We start from the raw sequence: 22,406 nt of genomic DNA, 5'->3' as shown, positions 1-22,406 counted from the left end.
CCTCCTGCTGTCTCCTTTCCTCTCAGTCTCTCTCTCTTTTATTTTTAATTCTTTTAAATATGGGTTTTTTTTTTTTTTAGGGTCATGCACTTTTTTTATTGTGGCTTTTTTTTCCCCTAAATGAGATAACATTGTTTTACAACATTATATAAATTTCAGGTGTACATGATTATATTTCAATTTCTGTGTAGACTGCATCATGTTCACCACCCAAAGTCTAATTACCATCCATCACCCTGTGACATCTGCTCTGTCACCTCTTTTGCCCCCTTCTCTCCTCCCTTCCCCTCTGGTGACCACCAATCTAATCTCTGTATCTGTATGTTTATCTGTTGTTGTTGTTATCTTCTGCCTATGAGTGAGATCATACAGTATTTGACTTTCTCTACTTTGACATGTCACTTAGCATTATATCTTCAAGGTCCATCCATGTTGTCACTGTGGTGATATACATAACATAAAATTTGCCATTTTAACCATTTTTATGTGTACAGTTCTGTGGCATTAAGTACATTTATGTTGTGCAACCATCACCATCTCAGTCTCTTTTAATGAGGTGGTTTATTTCTCTGTTTAATTGGGGGAAAAAAAGGCAGAAATATCTACTGCTGTTAGAAATCATTCATGGGACGTGGTCTTTGAATGATAGTCATAGCTGAAGTTGTTTTTCTTCAACAACTTTGCCCCAGACAGAGAACGGGCTCCGGGACAATGACATCAAGCCTCGGGTCAGTGAGTGGGAAGTGATCCAGGAGACGGGGACGAAGCTGAAACCCATGTATGGCCCCGGGTACACGGGTCTCCAGAACCTGGGCAACAGCTGCTATCTCAGTTCTGTCATGCAGGCCGTCTTCAGCATCCCCGAATTCCAGAGAGCGTAAGTTCCCCCCACAGACCTGGGCGCCCAACACTGCCCTTCATCCCCTCCACATCCACTCTCGTCCTAGGTGCTGGGGAAGCCCATCTTCATCAGCTGCAGGACATTTCAGTACATCCTATGTGGTGTCACTTCTTGCACTGAAGCTGGGCGAGAACCCTTGTCAAGTGTCACGGGAATCAAGTGAGATAAGGAGAGCTTTGTAGCTGAAAAACCTCTTAGAGGGGTTTGTCATATTAACAGTGGCTTCCATTTTTAGACCATCACCCTCTATGACAAAAAATATTCATCATTAATCTTCACAGCAAGCCTGCCAAATCCCTTCCTATAGAGGCGCTAGGAGAGATTCAGTGATCCATTTGGTCAGTGTTGGCCTCCTGGTGAGTGGAATTTCTTAGAGGATTTAGACTTTTCATTTTTTGCTACTCAAAATGTGGTTCACAGACTGGTGTTGGTCTTCGGACTGCTGGTTGTGGATCTGCAATGAGATAAGTATGGAAATTGAGAGTGAACGTTTAGAAATTTTTGTAGCAATTTGACATTGCCATGTTTTATAAGTGGCATTTCATTTTTCTAATAATTTATTTTTATTGTATTTTTTTAAAGATATCATCTATATGAGTTGAAATAAACCAAAAAGCTGGCCTTCACCACAGAATATTGGGAGGCACTGGTTTAGGGCACTTCCTCACTGTGCATGTACTAGGCTGCCTTCTTCCTCCCGCACCAAGGGGTGGCTGTGTCTGTGGCGTTTTCTTCCTTAGGTCATGCTTAGGACAGGAAGCCACAAAGACCAGGAGCTGCAGCTGATGCACTTATGGACAGCCACTGCCTAAGTTTACAAAATAGTCTCTAGTATTTTCCAGGGTAGGTAGGTTTCCACCTTGGTTTGAGTATGGAAGAGGACACACATGTGCTAAGACAGACAGACGGGCAGACAGCACACTAGGAATAGCACAGGGTGATTTTTTATCCACGTGGAGTTGAAATGCTAATGGCTTTAATGGTGGTTAATAAAAAGTACATCAAATATCTTTTTCTTTCCTCTGTTGGTATTGACGACTTACCTCTTACTGTTTTCTGGCTTTGGGAATTCATGGCCAATTTTCCATGTCTAGTTTTCATTTTTTTATGCAGCCAATAAAGAGTAGCTTCTGCTCTGCTCAGCAGTGTGCTGGGTTCAGTGGTAAACAAAGGGACAAGGTGCCTGGCCCCACTTGGGGAGACAGACATTAAATAAATAGTCATAAGAACAACTGCATGGTTATAAACATGGTCATTTCCATGAAGGAAAAGGGAAGGAGGTGGTCAGAGAGGATCTCTTTGAAGAAAGGACACACACCTTGCCTGATGTACAGGGGGAGTGGGGACAGAGGCTTTTGGACAGAAGGAAGAACAGGTTTGAAACTCTGAGATGGGAAAACCTTTTCAAAGATACACATTGTGCATTGTATTATTTTTATAAATTCTTACCCATGTCTCATACTTGTATTATCACATGGGAAACAGTGTAGCTTCATCTTATGTGTCTCATGCTCTAAGATTTTTTTAAAAAAAAATATGGAAGGAAAGTCCTTATGATAGGTGTTGTATAATTATTATTTCTTTTAAACTAGAATGGAAGAAACTTATGTTCTTTTGTTACAAAGCCCAACAACATTTTCAGTGCTTTACAGTCTATAGTTTTTGAAAATTCTTTCTATGCTCCAAAGTCTGATGAACAATTACCTTTCTGAATTTTTTCAATGAAAAAAATGTACCTCATGATTGTGTTTTGGATTTAAGATTCGAATCTCTCACCTGAGTCTTGTTTCAAGAGTTTTAGAATTTTATGTTATTTAATATTTTATATTCTATTTTCTAAACATTTACTGTATATATTAGAACATGAGCAACTTACTATTCATACTCATCCTCAGTCTTTTTGCTTTTTTACCAAATATCACTGGATTGAAATACTTGCTCTTCAAACTCCTTTTTCCCCAGTGGGACTAACTCAGTGGAGTTACGTCCAGGAGCAGTGTCTCCATTTTGCAAGTAGAAAGAGTGACTCACAGAAAGATTAAATAACTTGTGCACAACCACAGTGTAATTCGGGAACATCGGGCTGACTCCTTGATACCCTGTCTACTGCTTGAACCCAGTGTACATTTCAAAATAATTCTGATGAGGATCAAATCTAAATAAATTGTTGTACAAACTGAATGACAACTAAGATGGATTGTCAAATAGGAAAACTACATTTTTTTCTTTGAGAACCACTAGATTATAAACTAAAGGTATAATATGTATTTTAAAAATTATCTAGCATTACTTCTGCATTTTAATTTAATTTTGTTGTAATGGAGGATATTCCTCATCGATTAGAAAAGGAATATAAATTACTAGCAAAATGGACTTTTCTGACATTAAAGATTACCCCCTTTAACTTTATTTTTCCTCCATCTTCCCTGAAAAGCATAAGCCTTTTCACTAGTGTTCATCTTCCCAGTGAGTTTTTTTTGTCTTGTCAGGTTTTGAGATCTGATAAAGAGTAGATTGTAAGAGAGCTAATGAGTTCAGCATGTTGTATATTATTAAGAATTCTTCAATGCAGCCTATGGCTCTGAATAGTTTGGTTCCGAAGTTTGGTTTATCTATTATTTGGCTCTTGGTCTGTTGAAAATTTCTAGATAGAATTATTGCCCTAGTGACATCTAAAAGCCATTTGACTGGGACTGTCCCTGAGAAGTGTGCTTAATTTTGATGTAGGTACGTAATTTGAGATACAAATTCTGAGTTTGTAGACAACAGGTGCCTAGAAATTTCTAGTAGTTGAGGGATCTGATTAGAGGTCATTGCCAACTTCTAGTGTGTCGTGGTTCTCTGTTAAGGCTTTATTGCAGTACTGCCTTTTCTGTTGGGTTATAGGTAGTCAATTATAGAAATTGGTTATGTGATTACACAATATGAATGTATTCATTCAACAAATATTTATTGAGTGCCTTTTACAGGTTGGATGCGGTTCTGGTGCTGGAGATGAAGTGATTTAGATAAAGTCTCTGTCTTCACGGAGATTATATTCTAGTATGTAATCTCTAGGGAGAGAGATAATAAACAAGAACATAAATAAATTATATAATTGCAAATAGTGTTGCATGCCAAGAAGAAAGTCAGCCAGGGTCAGGTGATAGGGAATTAGGAAGGGTGGGGAGGTGACTTTTAATCTGACCTGAGAAGGAGCAAGGATCTGTGGGGAGAGCGTTCCAGGAAGGAGATAGCAGATGGCATGACCTTGAATCAGGAACGAGCTTGGCATGCCCTGTGGCAGCAAGAACGGCAAATGGCTGGGGCACGTGGTCTGAGGGAGAGGGGGTGGCAATGAGGTCAGAGAAGCAGGCAGAGCAGGGTGCATGAAGGGCCAGGGAAAAGGATCTGCTTCTGGATTCTTCTTCCTAGAGCTTTCAGGCTCAGAGAGTCAAAATCTAAAGAGGGAAAGATGAACAGCCAGAGAGTGTGAAATAGGAAATGAACTTCAGAAGTGAGAGGAACAATTTTGCATTGAGATTAGAGATCGGTTGTTAAAGTTAGCGCTGCTGTGTCAGGATAAACTGGTCAGAAGGAGGGGTTGTGGACTGCTCAAGGGACCGTGGGCAAGGCAGGGACAGCTGGCAGAGTGGTTCAGAGCATGGCTTTGGAGCCAAGCTGTGTGGGCCCGCTCTGGGCTTCATCACACTCTCCCTGGGTGACTGGAAGCTACCTAATAAATTTGCTTCCCCATTTCTCATCTCTCAAATGGAGTAATGATAATAATCCTTTCCTCATATGGTTGTAATGAAGACTCAACCGGGTGACATAGGAAACCCTCAAGAAACAATAGTTGTCACTGCTATTGTCATCATTATTCACTTTAACACGGTTGGAACGCCTCCTACCTGTACCATTTGTTTTCGAGATGGCAGTTGCAGTGGCATAAGCCAGTGGTCTAGACTCTGGCTACACGTTAGAATCATTTGGCGAACTTACGAAAGATTCCAAATCCCAGGCGTCACCCTCAGGTAATGAAATCAGAACATCTGGGGGTGGCTCTGGCTTTCATATTTTTTCAAGAAACTCTCTAGGGGATTCTAACTTGCACCCAGGGTTGAGACCCACTGATAGAAGCACAAACATTTTGGGGAGGTCCATGAATATGGCTGCAGAGGTGGGAGCTTAGGAAAAATTTTTCTTCAGTGGATGATTTAATTTTGACAGAAAGGCAAGAAGGTCTGAGCTAGGATGATGGCTTATTTTGGTTCTGTTCTTCTCTTAGTTCCTATGTTTTGACTGTTGCTTCTCATTTTCTAGGTATGTAGGAAATCTTCCAAGAATATTTGACTACTCTCCTTTAGATCCAACACAGGATTTCAACACACAGATGTAAGTGCCCAATTGTAGTTTTTTAGAAAAGTATCCAATAAAGTGTTCATAGTGGTTATCTCTGGGTTGCAGGATTAAGGCAATTCTCTTTTCTTCTTTATTTTCTGTGTTTTAAAAAGTGTTCTAAAACAAGCATATGTTACGTTTATAAGAAGAAAGAAATTTAAAAAATTATGAAGTACTGAGGAAAATTTGAAAATGGAGTCAGTATCAAGCAGAATCAAATAAATAAGTTATTTGTGAGTAATCGAGATAAAATGTTCCACCTAAAAGCAGCTGTACTTGTTGAGATTCATAGATAATTTTAGTATCTCTAAGGGGAAACAATAATGACCTGTTGTTTTTGTTTCTCCCTCCTGTCCAGGACTAAGTTAGGACATGGCCTTCTCTCAGGCCAATATTCAAAACCTCCAGTGAAATCTGAACTCATAGAACAGGTGATGAAGGAGGAACACAAGGTATGTGTCTGAGTGGTTGCCACGTTAATATGTAGAAGGAGGGACTTTTACCAGCTAGAATGTGGATTCCCTATGATTTGGCAAATGGTGGCCATAAATTTAGCAAGCTGGCAGAATAGCCATTTCATTTCAGAGTCTAGGGTGTCTGTCTGCATGCTCCTAAAAACTGGGTGAGGAGTAGCCATGGTTGGGGTTTCTAGTGGCAGTAACTTCATGGATTATATGCGATTTCTATCATTAATGGTCTTCAGAAACAGGATTCTTCATAAAATAGAGCTGAGATGGAAGGAATAAACTTTATAAAAATATTAACATTTTCCCCTTGGTAACACGATCTTGGCCCTTACAGTGTCTTTCTTCTCCCAAGCCTCAACTTTGTTTGCTAGAGTTTCTCAAGAGGCTGGTTGGTAAAAACACACAGATTCCTAGCCCCTCCTAGAGCTGAGGATTCTGAAATTCTGGGGGTGGCTGGGCAGTCTTTATTTTTGGTAAGCTGCCAGGGGTTTGTAAGCACGCTCAAGTGTGAGAAACTCAGTTGGCTATTCCGTCATTATTAATTGATAGAGTAATTGAAAGATGTGCTGCGTCTGCTAACAGCCAGACTTGCATTTCCATGTGCCTACAGGATGGGCCACTGAACCCTCCCTGGGCTGCTCTGTTACACAACTCCAGAGGGCACTACTTGCAACCTGGTCTTTCTGAGTGGTGCCCATGGAGTTCTGCAGTGCACAGCTTACGCAGCTGTGTTGGCAGCCTTGGCTCTCATTGCTGCAGATGTCCTGAGGGGAATGCATGCCCCACTGCCCCTACGCCTGCTCTGCCTTCAGAGTACTCTGTCTTGACTTAGTGGGCAAGTCCTTTCAATTCTGTTTCTCGGGTGTTTGGCCTCTGTGCTTCTATCTTAAGTCAGTCATCCTTAACTAATGCTTGCAGACTGAGAGCAAGAATTGAACGTGAATAAACTCTTTTTCATAATGAAGCCAGTTAGATGGGGAAATGGAGCAAACAAGAGAAGGGAGATTATGAAGGGAACATATGGGCAGTGTTTGGGGGTGGGGAGAAGGAGGTAGGTTGTGAGGAGGGTGGACAGGGATATAGACATTCTGAATGGCCAGGCCAGGAGATCAGAGTGTCATGGGGGCAGGAAGCCTTAAGTTCTCCAGGTGCATTGTCATCCAGCGTTGCAAGATAATGAGTTCCTTACCTACCAGAGACAGGAAGACTGTCATCTGGGATGCAGTTGAGGAGATGGTTTGGGTGTAGGGCTATCCAGGTTTGGGGTTATCCAGGTTTCTTCCACCTCTCAGCTCCTGTGAAACTTGGAAGAGGAGATGGTGAAAAAAACTTGGTCTAAAATTTTGTTTTGCTCACATTCATCCTGAGATTGCATCCAGGCTGTCACTTCTTAGGCCCCTCTTAAGGCAGAGTCCACCCTCCCTGCTGGAGAAAGAGGAAACGGGATTGGGACTCGAGGGCCTGGCTTCCTCTTCTGGCTCTGCAGGGAGCCGTGGGACCATGGGCAAGTCACGTAACCTTTCAGTCTCAGCGACCAAACGGCAGAATTGGTCTAGGTGATGGTTGTGAATATTGCAAGTGTGAAGGTCCCTCTCTGATGTAAATAAAATCCGTGCCCATTACATGGGTGCTGTTGTGCTTTTGGAATTTCCTCATTTCAGAAAATGTGAAATGAAAACTCATTAATTTAGTGATGTTTAGAAGTAATATTTGGTTTTATTAATATTACAATGTACTTTTACGTTAGAAAAAAGGAAGTTCTCATATGAGGAAGGCACATTATTTATTCAGTTTACGAATAATGACTACTTGAGGCCCTTGCCCCCTCCTCACCATTGGATTTAGGGACCTGTGCAGTAGCTCTGTGATCTCCAGGGTCTGAGGCTCGCAGATGAGAACCACTGCTCTGTCTGGCTCAGGGTATGTAACCTGGCAGCATTTGGGCCATATTTGGCCTACAGGTGTGTTTTGCTTGGTCCACACACATATACCTGCATTTCCAGCTTCTCTTAAGCGCTCGGAACCTTGGCAATTGCAGGCCCATAATAGCAGTTGCCTGAAGCTGAGTGGCAGCCTCCCTTCACACAGGACACTCAGTTCCCAGCTGGTTCCAGTCCCCTCGTGACTCATGACCTGGCCAGTACACTGGGTATTTGGGTGTGTAACCCTTGATCTAGATAATTTGTAAAATCCTTTCCCACTAGGAGGTGCCATGATCTAGTGGTTTTGAGGAAGGCATCCTGAGTGTGATCAGTGGTACAATGTGTATCCTGGCAGTGGTGGGGAAGGCCCATCTGGCTGGGTGGGAAATGAGTGAGTCTTTGGTCCGAGTGTCATGGTCCGAGTGTCAATAAGGCTTCTTTAACATTCAAAATAGAGCTTGAATTGACCCTATGATTTTCTTTTTGGCCCTAGAGATGTCAGTTTCAAACTGTTATTCAAACAGACAAGTAAGTCACAGTAACATGTCCACTCCCCTTGACGGTAGAGGGAATTACTTTCTGAGGCATCAGGATTTTCAGCAGCAGTTGGTTTCAGAGAAACCAATTTGTGAGAATCTTTCTTCTCTCAGCTATCAGGAGCCCCTTAGTCAGGTGGTCTTGTCCCAGGCCTCTGGCATTTGTCAATGTAGGTGAGCCTGAAGTGCCCCAAGGGAGGAAAGAAGATGTGCTGAAGCAGAGAGGGGGATAGATTATGAGAGGAATGTGTGGTGGAGGGGAGAGAGCATGAGAGAGGGGTCAGAGCCATGTGTCGAGAATGTCTTTTTACATGGCCACCACCACCAGTGATGCTAATAACTAACATTACGTAGTGCTTACGAAAGCTCAGGCTCATCCTGTATGTTCTCTGATGCAGAAATTGATGCACAGAAACCTTGCCTAAAGTTACAAAGCCAGTGACTGGCAGAGCTGGGATTTACACGAGGCAGTCTGATTTCTGAGTCTGTGCTTTTGACCACTGCTCTAGCCTACTTCCCTGACAGTTGTTCCAGTACTTGGTTCCTGCTCCCAGTGCCTCAGCGTGTGGATGGTGGTGGGTGAATGACAGAAGGGGTGCATAAACTTTGCAGAATTACCAGGTAGCACAGTAACTTGGGTTTCTCACTTCTGTCTTACCTCTTGGGTCATTTCTAGAATGTATACTTCCTGGTATTAAATTTATCTTCTACAGAGCAAGGTGAAATTGAGTTTTTATATATGCATGCTTAATACACATTTTCATCTGTAAAAAGATTTGCAGTATTTGTTTTGGGCGCTGCCATTTCTACATAAATTTGTTGAATTGATTTTTAAAATTACATTGTGCCTGCAGTAGATAAAACTTCCTCACTATAAATGGACACTTTTTCTTCTTCAAAAAATATATTCCTGATCTTTATACATTCTGTGTTCACACATGTTAATGCTGAATACTCTGTAATTTATTTCTCCTTTTGAAGAGAACATGTTTTAAACAATTCTGTATTCTGAACAAACTGTTTCTTAAGCGACAATTCATTTGATTTCCCATCTAAATAATCCTTGACACATAATTGCTAGTCTCAGTTTTTGATCAACATGAGATAGCCAGTGTTCTACTTTAATGATGTAATTTTAGCCCCAAAAGTAAGAACTTTGTTTTCACTAACCTCCATTTTCCTAGGTTGGGCAAATGTAGTATTTCTAATTTACCTTTTGAAATATGAAGAATAGCTTGGGGGATGCCCTCTGTTTCTTTAGTTTAGGGGATTAGGGTTTGGACCTGGGTTAGGAACTACCAGACCAAGGTTTACGGTTTAAGGTTAAAAGTTTAAATCAACAGATGCCATCCACCTACGTATTAGGGACAAGCTGAGATGTGTCTATCTTTTTTTATTCCTGTGGTTTTACAATGTAAGTATCTGTGCAAGTGTTTCTCTAATGTAATATACAGTCTCAATCTTGCTGCTTGGTTATTAATTGAAGCATTAGGCTCAGGGGATGTGAGTGGGCAGTGTCAGGCTGCCTTCTTGGTGCAGCGTTGAACAGAAAGTCCTGTGTAAGCATTTGGGAAAGATTCTGAACACCATCGTCTTCTCTCTAATTTTAGCTGGTCTGTTTTGCAGTTGCTTATGGAGAAAGTAAGTACAGTATCCATAAATATGACAGGTTCCTTAGGTGGTTGCTATTTTGGAGACTATTTGGGGCTCCCTCTTATACAGTTAGTTCTCAGGACTAGCCATTGCTTCAGGTGTCCAAGAGCTGGCTCACAGAGAGCACGTGCTTCCTGAAGGCAGGTCTGGCTCTTGGTCAATTTTGGTCTCCTCTCATCTTGTGCAGTGATAGGACCGTAGGGGACACTCGGGTGATGTCACTGACCCACTGCCAACTAGGAAATGTGGTTTCTTTGACTTAGTTCTTTGGTACTTATTTTGGCTTTTTGGTTTCTTTTAAGTAACTGCATTATCTAGAGTCTGGCCTTTTTAAAAAATATACTTAAATTGGCAAATATACACAGAAGTAGAGAGCAAAGTATAATGAGTCTCCATGCACCATCGTGTAGCTTCAGCAGTCACCATTCTGCCAATCTGGTCTCATCAGTCCCCCCTAAACTCATCTCTTCCCTTTCCTCCTTTCTTTTTCCTCCCCTTCCTTTCCTCTCTCTTCCCTGCAGTATTTTAACACAAAATCCATGCATCCTCCTTTTCACTTGTAAATAGTCAGCATATAGCTCTAACTAGAATACCTTCTTCTTCTCTTTTAACATGTAAGTATCATGTTAAAAGTTGTTTAGGGGCCGGCCCGGTGGCATAGTGGTTAAGTGTGTGCGCTCCACTGCGGCAGCTCAGGGTTCGGATCCCGGGTGCGCACCGACAAACCGCTTGTCAAGCCATGCTGTGGAGGCGTCCCACATAAAGTAGCCCGGGATGTTAGCCCAGGGCAATCTTCTTCAGCAAAAAGAGGAGGATTGGCAGATGTTAGCTCAGGACTGACCTTCCTCACACACACACACAAAAAAAGTTGTTTAAAGTGTTAGAAGCATACCACCAAAATTAACCACATTCCTCAGTATCATCTAACACCCAGCCCATATGTGGATTTCCCAGCAGTATGAAGGATGTCTTTTTTAAGTCCCTCCTCTTTTTCTTTTTGCAAGCTATTGATTTGTTGAAGGAGCGGGATCATCTGCCCCAGGATTGCTCTAAAGATTGCTTCCTTGAGGTATTGTTTAGCTTGTGTTTCTTATCAGCTGGAAATTAGATCTGGAAGCTTAATTAGATCCAGGCTTCATTTGTTTAGAGCCTGACTTTCTAATATACTGGATATGCAGTGTAATAGTAATAGTTGAGCATGGGAATTAGTGAGACCTCTCCTCTGAAATCAGAGATGGAGTAGGTATGTGGCGTGGGTGCAGGCAGACAGGGCCAGCTGATGATCAAGGCGTTAAGTGTGGAGTAGCCGAGTTGGAGCTAAAATGCTCAAACCCAGCTGTGAAAGCTAGGAGCTGGAGTGGGACGTGGAGAGGAAGGGCTAGCATCTCTCTGGTTAGGGCACTTTTTCAGATAACATCTCAATGGTCAACAATTCTCAAGCTATAGCTTGGCTGTTGAACAAAGGATTAAGAAAAGTCAGTCGAGGGAAACCAAAGAAATGAAATGGGCACAGAAAGAGAAGAGGCATAGGAGGGGAATGAGGGAGGCTGGGCCGCAGTCCCAGTGCAGGCCTTAGTTTCCGGCATTGTCACCATGGTCTCTGTTGAAACTTTTCCCAGTTGTACAGCCAGGTGGTGGCACAGAGTGACAGCGAGCTTTTCAGAATTTACTGACTTGTTGAACTTTTCAAAGCAGCTGCTTGGATGGGGACTGGCAGCCACAGCAAGCTTGAAGCATAGCTTGTAAGAAGTGACACCATCAGCAGGAGGCAGTGAGTATGTGCTGATATGAATGTCTGAACAGAAATGCACAATGCAAAAAGATTTATTCTAGTTGGTGCCTCTATAGTGCTGAGAGTGGAGAAATAATTGCTGGACGGACCTGTAATGTCAGCCCCAGAGGTGCCTGGGTTTGAAGAGGGCTTGCCTGGAGTCCAAGACATACTGTCGTCTTATTTTGGCAACTGGTAGGATGGACTCAGGGACATCAGAGATGAGAATTAGTCACATGTATGCAGAAGAGTATTAGTATGAGAAAGAGACAGACAGAGAGACACAGAGACAGTGAGACACTGAGAGAGCTGGACTGACTTTTCTAGCTATGTGATCTTGAGCCAGTTCCTTAACACCTCTTTCCCTCAGTTTCCTCGTCTGTCAGGTGGAGAAAATAATAAAAATAATAATCACCTCATGAGGTTGGGTGAGTTAAGCAAGATACACATATAAAGTGCTCAGAACTGTGCCTGGCACCTCGTAAGTATTCATCCAAGTACCTAGAGTAGTGTCTGACATTTTATAGGACTCAGTAAAGATCCATTGAATGAATGAATGAATGTTAGTATTATGCAAAGATAAGGCATTAGTATTGCGTGTGTGTGTTGGCTGATACTTTGTAGATAGACATCAGCATTGAAGTGAAGAATGTTACAACTTTTATGTAGTTTTCAGGAGGTTTATATACAGTTGGGAAATTAATTGTCAAGTGTAAATTGGTCTTTGCTGGAAGCACGTCTGAAGCCACATGTGTGTGTAAGCTGGTCATTTATGTGTAGGTTCCAAGTCCTCAGATGCCCAAATGCTGGTACTTTGGAGAATTCTCCTGTGTGAGCTGCTAGCACTGTTTCAGGTCTTGTGTGATGTTCCTGAACATTTGTTATAGAAACGTGTGTTGTCTCTCATCTCCCCTGTTGTCTATCAGTTCTTGGAGAGCAGAATCCCCCGTAGTGTTCTGCATGAAGTAGGTGGTTAGTAAATATTGAATGACTAGACCCTATGTTCAGCAAGACAGGAAAATTCACCTGAGTTTAGTTAGCAACATTGCTTAGAACATGCGCCTTGGAGAGATTTTATATGTAGAGCCGCCGGGAGATAGATATGGGAGTCTTCCCTCAGCTAGGGCATCTGACTGTGCGATTCTGCACACCTGTCATGGTCTCCAGACCCTAGGCATTGACCTGGATGTCCAGGAGACCTCAAAGAAGTGTGAGCCATGGCCTCTGCTTGTCAAGGACAGCAGTCAGGCTGAGGAGATGGGCCAGAAGCAGGCTGAAAGTTAAAGGAACTAGGAGGCATGTAGTGCCATATGCCCAATGATGGCCCAGATAGCAAGTTCTCTGGACTTCAGAGGAGGGTAACAGGGCCTAGAAGCTGAGCACATGGAGGTTTTGAGAATTGGGTGGGCAGGAGCCACACATTTGCAGAGAGGACATCAATTATTTCTTTGCTTGATTGGCAAGGTGAGGTTTGTCTCACTGAGACCTAGTGTGTGCTATAGATGCCACTTTGATTTTGCTGCAGAGACCTTGGACCTAGAATCAGAAGCTGGAGTCCATTCTGGGTCTGCTCTTTGTTAGCCATATGGTAATCCGATCATTAAGACCACTTTCAGTTAAAAGACCTACCTGGCACTTCTCTGCCAGTCTCAGTTTCCCTAGCTATAAAATGGGAATAATGGTGGTACCTTCTTCATAGGGTTATTGTGAGTATTAAATGAGGTGACATGTAGCACCATTACTAGATGGGCTGAACTTGGAGAGGACACTCAGGAAATAGCTTTATCATGTGCCCCATCTCTGTCCTCAAAGGTGATGTGGAATCTTCCCACCCTGCCTCTTCAGAGCCCCTTAGGCAGATCGCCTAGATTTCTAGTGATTTCCTGCAGGTTATCAGCATTAAAAGGTCTAGTTTACACCAGAGCTGGTTTAAAGCTTCTCTCCCCTACCAAGCTCAGTAGTCTTGGAAACCAGCAGTACAGAAGGGTCAGCTCAGCATCCTCTGGTATTTTTTTGTCTTTACTCCATCCCTTTGGCTCCTCCCACCCCCTCTGGCCTCTCCAGCGTCAAGGGATGGGGAGATTAGAGAAGAGGCAGAGTCTTTTACTGTGTTTGGCTCCCTCTTGGCTGCTGTGTATCTTTGGTCATGGCCGGCCTTTTTGTGGGGGCACATGAGTGGTTCTTTAGAGATGCCCCTCCCACCTCCACTTGTCCCCTCAGGGACCTCCACAAGGACCTTTCCCCGATGCCTTGTCTAGCAGACCCCTGTGACCTCCCACCCCAGCTCCTACCCTGACTCTCCTTGGCTGAACGATCTCCTGTCATCTTAGGCAGTGTCCTTTCTGGAGGAGCCTGGCTGCCTTCTGAGCTCCTTTTAGCCCCTGGGGAAGTTCACACATCATCATCCTGCCAAAGTTGTCCCTGCTGCCCAGTCTTCCCACTCTGCCATCCTGGCAGCTGCAGGTAGCCTCCTTCCGCTTCTCCAGGTGAGGGGCGAGCTCCTGGGAACTCCCTACGCTCTGCCCCAGAAACAGCCCAGGGCGGACTCATGAGCCTAGCGGCTCTGCAGTGGTTGCCTGGGGCATGCAATGCCACCTCCTTTTCTTGCAAGTCCTCCAATCTCTGTGTGGGATTCTCTCACATTCCCACATAGGGAGGGAAGGGAGATGCTGCGGAGCTCTGCTCTCCTTTAACTCCCTTCAGAGGACCTCCCTCCCTAATGCCTCTCTGGTCTGCTCTGAAATAGGCTGTAATGCACCAGTTCGGCCACCATGTAGCAAGTCCTGTGGGGATGGGCCTAGTGCCTCTCTTTAGAGAGTGGGGTATTTATCGTGTCTCTAGTTTTGAGTCAGCAGGAAGAGTCCCGTCGTGTTCTCACTTCTGGTTCGTAGTGAGGTGTCTGGTACGTACTAAACATTTCAGTGTTCTCATCTGAAAATTGGGGCTTATGGTAATCCTCACTCTGCTTGCCACTTAGTGCTGTTACTGTGTATGAAAGTATTGTAAGTTGATTTTATTTTTATATTTTAGCCTCAACAGAATGGGATCTCTCCACGCATGTTTAAGGCCTTTGTAAGCAAGAGCCACCCAGAATTCTCCTCCAATAGACAGCAGGATGCCCAGGAATTTTTCTTGCACCTGGTGAATCTGGTAGAGGTGAGTAAGTCAGTCTTCAGAAATGCTTAAAAGGGTTGTAAGAAGTGTGCCCAGCCCGTAAGTGTGGTCTACTCTGGCTCGGCCGGAATGCCCTCCCTTGCCTCCCCTCACCTACATCTCTCTCTGTCCAAGCTTGGTCAGAATCAGCTTCTTTGAGGCTTTCTCTGCTCAGCCCACGTGATGTAATGGCTCCTTATGCCCTGTTTTCTAGGTGCTTGTGTATGTCCCTGGTCTCCCTCTAGTTTGTCCATGTTATGGGAATGTTTATCAGTTATTTCATTCACCGTTTTTTTTTTGTCTCCGTGAGGAAGCTCCTTGAGAGTCCTGTGTGATATTTGATGTCTTCCTGCCACCACTTAGAAATGGTCATACTTTGCTCACAGCAGAGTCAAATCACATTAAATACTGTGGTTTTTAAAAGCCACTGAGAATTCATGATTAAAGGCTTTTTTCCCCTCTTAAAAAAACAACTCCTTTTTTTTTTTGATTACAAACGTGTTCTTTGTGGAAAATATAGAAAGGCACAAAGGAGAAAATCAAAATCGCCTGTAATATCAGCCCCTACACACAACCAGTGTTAACAGTTTGTCTGACCCAACAGTCCTTTTTCAGGTACATTTATTAATTCTCTATGTGCTACTTTGTAAGCAATGTTTTCCACTTAACCTGTTGTGAACGTTTTACCATGTCATTACGAATTTGAATATAGCATGATTTCTTTTTTATTTGTATATAATTTACATGAATGCATTTATATAATCACGTCATACATGCCTTAATTTTTACTTTATTTTTTTCCCCTTTCTCTTTAGTTTGGCTCCCTCATCCCCTTTCTTCTAATTCCATCTAGGTCAGTTTCTCTCCCATTATGTTTAAGACTGCATAATATTAATTCACACAATGAACTATAATTTATTTAAACAATCCTCTCTTTTTGTACTTTAGATAAATACCATTGTTTTGCTATTAAAGTACTCCGGGGAACTGGCATGCCCCGAGGGAATCTTTAGTAACACCAGACCTTTATACCAGATTTATATTTGATTTTGTCAATTTTTATGCATGGCTTAATATTTATTTATTTATTTATTTAATTTTTGTTTATTGCAGTAACATTGGTTTATAACATTGTATAAATTTCAGGTGTACATCATTATACTTCTATTCCTGCATAGATTACATCATGTTCACCACCCAAATACTAATTACAACCCATCACCACATGGCTTAATATTCATAAATTTACTAACCTGATATAATCCAACTTGCAGAGGAACCGCATTGGCTCAGAAAACCCAAGTGATGTTTTTCGGTTTTTGGTGGAAGAACGTATTCAGTGCTGTCAGACCCGAAAAGTCCGCTACACGGAGAGGGTGGATTACCTGATGCAGTTACCTGTGGCCATGGAGGCAGCAACCAACAAGGGTAACGGTTCCAATGGGAAATCAGCACGGTGCTGCTTCATATGTGGAAACCTTCCATCAGAGATAATATGGTTTAAAAGTTGCGTTAGAAGTAGACCCAGCCCAGATGGTGTCTGGTTTGTGTGTCTCCTTTCATCTTTTCCTCAGTCCTCATGTGACTTTCTTTTGAGAAGAATCAAATGCATCACAGATTTTGTGGAAGGGGTATGGATGGAACCTACTTCAGTGCCTATAAGTTTAACCAACTGGTTGGCTTAGAGTCAGCTTAATTTTGGGGAAAACTATTTGAATTATATATGTGGAAAATGCTTTAACATTATGTCTCATAAGTTGTGCCATAAAGTCTAAGGGAAATGATCAGAACTGCGTTTTTTGATGTGAGACATTCAAGTAGAGGTTTCTTGAAGTAATTCATCTTTGGCATCTGAGTATTTAAGATGCTGCTTGTGGGAGAGAAAGTGTGGCAGGGCTCTTGGTAGGAGCGAGGCCCGTTAGAAGGGTCTCTGGACTTTGGAAGCAGGAAGAAGGCAGAGATACGACAGCCAGGTTGGGGTCTCAGGAAGGTTCCTTCAGTCTATCTAATCTGGTTCTTCCCAGGCAGAATAGACGAATGGTATTAGAATTAACATCTTACAAGCAGAAAAAGGCAAAATATCGCTAGATTGCTTATCTTCTGTGAATTGGTCAATTCTGTAAAGTTCAACAACTCCCTGGGTGGCCCTTTTCCTCTTTTTTGGTCTTTTCTTCACTTTATTGTGCTAATTGGAAAGTGATGGCTGTGATGCTTTTAAGATAAAATGACTTTCATTTTCTGAAAGCTCATGCAGTTTTTTACCAATTTTTAAAATTCTTATCCATTATACAAGGTAGAAATGAGGGTGGAGGCCTGTGGTTTGTTCCCTTTTTAGAAGTTGGCTTAATTGCTTTCCCTTGCCTGTTCTGCTCAGTTCTATGATCTTCTCTAACTCACTGTTTATCATTTAGGAGTGATAACTGTTTTTTTCAGAAAAGAGATTTATGATTTAGTCTTTGGATATTGTTTGCCCAGAACACCTAATGCTAGCATCCTAGATATACATACGTCATAAACTGATTGTGGCCTGAGGGAATGAATTTTAAAAGCATATTTAGATGTTTTGAGAAAACACAAAAGTGCATCAGTGTGCTGAAAAACTGATAAATCAGGAGTGATTTTATTTTTCTTTTGTAATACAAAAGGAATTCCCAGAAAGGTCCATTCAAAATCTGTATAAAACTTGGACTTAACAGGTAGTTTCCAAGAGCAGATCTGCTGACTCTGGGGAAGTTCCCCGTGCACTCGCTTCTTTTTCCCTTGGTATTTAATCACTTGAGCAGGGATAGTGTAGAAAGGCCTTCTAGTTGGTGGCTCTGATATCTGAGGTGTTGGGTAACCCCAGCCTGAAGTTGTCTCAGTGGTGTTGGTGAGTGTCGCGGGCTGTGGGCAGTGGATATGACTGCAGTCCTTGTAGTTGGTCCTGCCTCTTGGCCCACACCTTCCATGACCTCCAGTCTTAGTGAGGGGCCTGGGAAGAGGTGAGCCCTTGGGTCTTTTTCAGTGTGAAATTCTCTAGTGTGAAGACTTTGCGATTGGAGGGTGGTGTTTGGGTAAAACCAGCCTTGACCTCTGGGCAAATGAAAGATCGGGTTTGTGCATCACTTACATCACTCGCGTTGTCTGAACCTCTCACCTGGGCCGGAGTTCACAGTTCCCTCCTGTCAGTCTCGAAGGGGAATGGGCAAAAAAATATGAATGGCTCGATGCGGGATGTCAGTGCCACTCTAAAGATGGCCCCGAGAACAGCCTTTCAGCAGGCTTCTCCAGATCTGTGAAGGGCAGCAAGTAGGCAATCCTGCCCCAGCCCAGAAGCCTTCGGGGCAGATTGTCCAAAGAGGGTGTTGTTTGTTTCAAGGAGATGAGAGTGATTGCAAGGTCATTCATTTGCTCTTTCACTCAGATGAGCTGATCGCCTATGAATTAACAAGAAGGGAAGCAGAAGCAAACAGAAGACCCCTTCCTGAGCTGGTTCGTGCCAAGATACCATTTAGTGCCTGCCTTCAGGCCTTTTCTGAACCAGAAAATGTTGACGATTTCTGGAGCAGCGCCCTACAGGCAAAGTCTGCGGGTGTGAAGTAAGTGTGTATGTGTGTGCATGTGTGTGTGTGTGTGTGTGTTTGTGTGGTGGTTGTGGGGTGAGGAGGGGGCCTTGAGAGGCGGGGCCTGGGGTGGGGGAGAGGTGGTAGGGTGTTGTATGAGTCTGCGCAGGCTTGTTCATGTGTTGTGAGATGGGGTTGTGATTCACACAATCCTGGTTGTCATAGATCTCACTGTGTGAGGCCTGGCCAATAAAATAGGCTTATAATCTGTATTACACACTAGGGAGGGATTACCTTTTTTTTTTTTTTTAAAGCAGGGTTGTGGTGTATCCTCATTTGCTTTTTTTTTTTTTTGCTAAGAGGCTCTAGCCAAGGAACCCCCCACCTCCCACAGCAAGAATGATATTAATGTAGAAATTACAAAAATACTTATGACAATCTTTGATATTTAAACTCCACTGTGATAGATTTTAATTCCATAATTAAAGACTTGGCTTAGAACTTGGTGACTGTGTTCCTACCAGAGACCAGGGGTCTCAGGGCATCTCCAAATGGTCATAAGAGATCCTGAGCATTGTTCAAATGAGCTGCCTAGAACTTAGTCAGAAAGTGTTCTGTTTCCACATTATGAGCCTTGTTGTCATAAACATAAAACATAAAAATTTTTGTTTCTCCACTTGATGCCTTAATTGATTTTATGCAGTCAAGTCCTTGCCGATACACTTTATACACTTGGAAAAAGAGTGCTCATAGTGGCATAAAATGGGGGAGGTCTGAAAGTTTGGCTCTGGGAATTTCACTACTTTTAAATATTCTTTGGGCATTTTCCTTTTAAACTAGGATTGAGCCCTAGTTGATGTAAAGGAGAGCGAAGGATAGAAGAGCTCCTACTGGCTGTTTTTATCACAACCTCAAGTAGCAGTCAAACCTAAATCACTTATTCTCTGCAACAGCCATCCCCTAGGATTCCTCTTTGTTTCAGATGCTCAACTTCAGATGTTAAAAATGGGAAAACAAAAAGAATTTATTTCAAAGGCTAGAAAAAAATGCCTTATTTTCTTAAAATAATTTTTAAAAAATTATTCTTGATGTCCAAATGAGGATTAATAATAGTTCATTCAGTTTTCAGTTATCCATTGCAGGGTAAGTTTTCATTGTAGGAGGGCTCAATTTTGGAGTGTGTGTGTCCTTGAAGATGATAGTTGGTGAATTGTCATGTTAAATGTGCAAGATTCACTTCATTGCAACTTGGAGACATCTTTGGGCAGTTAGAAATCTATACACTATATTAGTGGTGGAAACAAGTTCTTTAATTATTTCTTCCCCCAGCTTTATTGAGCTATGGTTGACATATAATATTGTGTAAATTTAAGGTGTACAATGTGTTGATTTTATTTTTTTTTTACTTAATTATTGATGATAGGCTGAAGATTCCTCACACATTTATCCTTTGCTCTTTGAGCTTTAATTCTGATTCTGTATGGGAAGAGGAAGCCATCAGGGACCTGGCAGCCTAGAAAGCCCCCAGCATCAGGTGTGAGCTGCAGAGTGTTCTTCATTTGCCTGTCTGCTTGGCCATCCTTTTCTTCTCTTCAGAAAAGTGGCTTCACATCTTAGAAGTGCAGGGTGTGCCATACTCTCTGGGCCTGTAGGAAGGAGACTTCTCATTCCTTGGAAAAGGCCTATCTTTAAAATAGAGACTGGAGGCATTAGCTTTCCACCCAGGCGGGGTCTCTGACCTCGGGGCTAGTGGTCAGGAGATCTGGATTCTTCTCCTGTGACAGTGTCACCACCCAGTGTCCTGCTTCCATCTGTAATGGAAGAATGATGCTTGCTGATCTGATTTTCTCAACTGCTACAAAATATTTAGTTGTAGGCAGTGGTAACATAACTACTAGAATCCCCGAGGAAGGGTTTCTGCTTTCTGTAATCCTTAAAAGTAGATGTTAAACATGTTTTTCCTTTTTCCCTGTCTTTTACATATATGCATGCTCTTATGGTTTTATGTATATGAAAAAAATTAATACTGGCTATATCACAATTGTTAACAATTGAAAATGGGTCTTTGTGGGAAAGGAAAAAACAATGTTTTAGGGTAATAAAGCAACTACCATTTATTGCACATTTATTATTCCAGGTCATGTGCTAAGCACTTCCCATCGATTATCATTTTAATCCTCTTAGTACTACTATGAGGTAGGTGCCATTGTTCTCCCCATTTTACAGATGAGGAAATAAAGAGAAGCAATTGGCCAGTAAGTGGCAGAGTTGGGATTCATGCAGGTCAGTTGAGTTGAAAGTGTAAGCTCGTAATCCCTGTGTTATGTAGTGCACCCATATTTCTTCTCATGCTTGCTTATCCTTATATCCTTATACATAATCCTTATATAGCCTCGCTTATTCCTTATTATGCCTTATTATGTTTCAAATATTAGATTTGGGGAAACCGGTTCAGGGGATTCCTAAAAGTTTTTTTTTTCTTTTTCTTATTTCCACCAATATAGGCTGTGACTCAGACACGACCTCCTTATTTTGTTAATTTGGGGCCTTGAACTTGCTTGTGTTAGACCCAGAGCCTGAAAGGTCAGGAAGAGGCAAAAGATGTCCTAAAGAGCTTGGAAGGGTTTGGATCAGTATGGACCAGACATGCAGACCCTTCCTTTAAATGGTCCTGAGCAGACTGTGGCTGGGGTGGATGCTAGTGTTTGAAATTTCATTCAGTCAGCAGATATTATTGCTCCCCTAGTGTATTCTAGGCAATGAGTTGAATAAGATCTAGTCTCTGCCCTTAGGCAGCTCACAGATTAAGGGTCAATAGGGAGAGATTTTTTCTTGACCTTTATCATTTATGAAGGGAAGAGCACGGTGTGGGGTTCCGGAGCACAGGCTTTAGGTGAATGGGCGCTGTTTGAATCCCCAGTGTGGAACTGGCTGGTCTGTGACCTTGGCTAAGTGACCTCACCTCCCTAAGCCCCTGTTTCCTCATCTGTAAACTCGGGATAATAATAGTTCTTTCCTCATAGGGTTGAGGTGAGGATTAAGGTGAGATAAACCATGGAAAGTACTCTGCACAGTGCCTGGCACAGGGTAAATATATGCTGTAATTGTTATTACTGGTATTTTTATCTTTCCTTTTTTTTTCTTGGGTTATACAATTTGACTGTGGTTGATTAATTATCATATTTTCAACATATTGAATGAGAGGGATAGAATTATATATTTTTTAGTCATCAGATTTTCAATACATTAGACAATCTTAATAATTTCAGGGAGAGGGACAGCTTATATATTTTTTTAGTAAGATTTTCAGAGTGCTTTTGCCTTAATTGTAATTAGTGAACAATTGAAATATTGTAAATACCAATACTAGGTTGTCTACAGACAACACAATAGTGTTGTCAGGCACTATTCTAAGCACTTTATATGTCTTAACTCATTTAATTTCCATAGCAATTCTTTGAGGTAAATTTATTGTGTGTCTCTCTAGACCTTTTTGAATGATTTACATTCTAATGGTCTTTTTTAATATATAACTTTTCAAGAAAAATTTTAATTCCAGAAATTAATTTTAGGAACAAAAATGTAAGTGGTGCATAATTTATATCTTTGCTGGATTCAACTGACAAACTTGATGTGCCAAACCTGACATTAATGAATGCAAAATATTAATTCTGAGGGTGATTTAAACAAATATGTATTGAGCAGTTGCTACATGTGTGATTCAACTTGAGACCCTGTAAACGCTACAAAGATGAATAAAGAATGTTTACCCAACAGGGCAAATATAGTGTGGGCATCATCTAACCTGCTTTATGGTTGATTCCCCACCTAGATACTGACACAGAGCTACTGCAAGAGTTTTGGGGCTCCTGAACCACATTTGGGAAATCATTGATTTACTGTTGACTTTTGGTTGATTTCACCATTATATATTTTTCAGATCTTAAGTTAATGTGGTAAGAGGAAAAGGTCAGAGAAGTGACAGTTTTACATTAGTTGAAAATATCAGATGGAGTTTGTTGGGTTTTGGTGTAGTTGAGGAATTTAAGTAAGAATGATGTTTATTACTGTTTCTCAGAAG

At 42.0% G+C, this 22,406-nt stretch overlaps 1 protein-coding gene across 2 annotated transcripts in view; it reads left to right on the top strand.

Moving 5' to 3' along the window:
* The window catches only part of USP13 (ubiquitin specific peptidase 13), a 110,493-nt gene that overhangs the window by 56,765 nt on the left and 31,322 nt on the right, over positions 1-22,406 (top strand). For both annotated transcript variants that reach the window (XM_058556295.1, XM_058556296.1), the window contains 6 exons: positions 690-877; positions 5,204-5,275; positions 5,640-5,733; positions 14,661-14,786; positions 16,058-16,211; positions 18,187-18,361. In XM_058556295.1, coding sequence (XP_058412278.1) covers positions 690-877; positions 5,204-5,275; positions 5,640-5,733; positions 14,661-14,786; positions 16,058-16,211; positions 18,187-18,361 — 809 coding nt within the window. The remainder of the gene's footprint in view (positions 1-689; positions 878-5,203; positions 5,276-5,639; positions 5,734-14,660; positions 14,787-16,057; positions 16,212-18,186; positions 18,362-22,406) is intronic.

This window comes from Diceros bicornis, chromosome 15 (genome assembly GCF_020826845.1).
Source record: "Diceros bicornis minor isolate mBicDic1 chromosome 15, mDicBic1.mat.cur, whole genome shotgun sequence".
Lineage (NCBI taxonomy): Eukaryota > Metazoa > Chordata > Mammalia > Perissodactyla > Rhinocerotidae > Diceros > Diceros bicornis.
The sequence above is the reverse complement of the archived record's forward strand: the minus strand, read 5'-3'. Positions and strand labels throughout refer to the sequence as shown.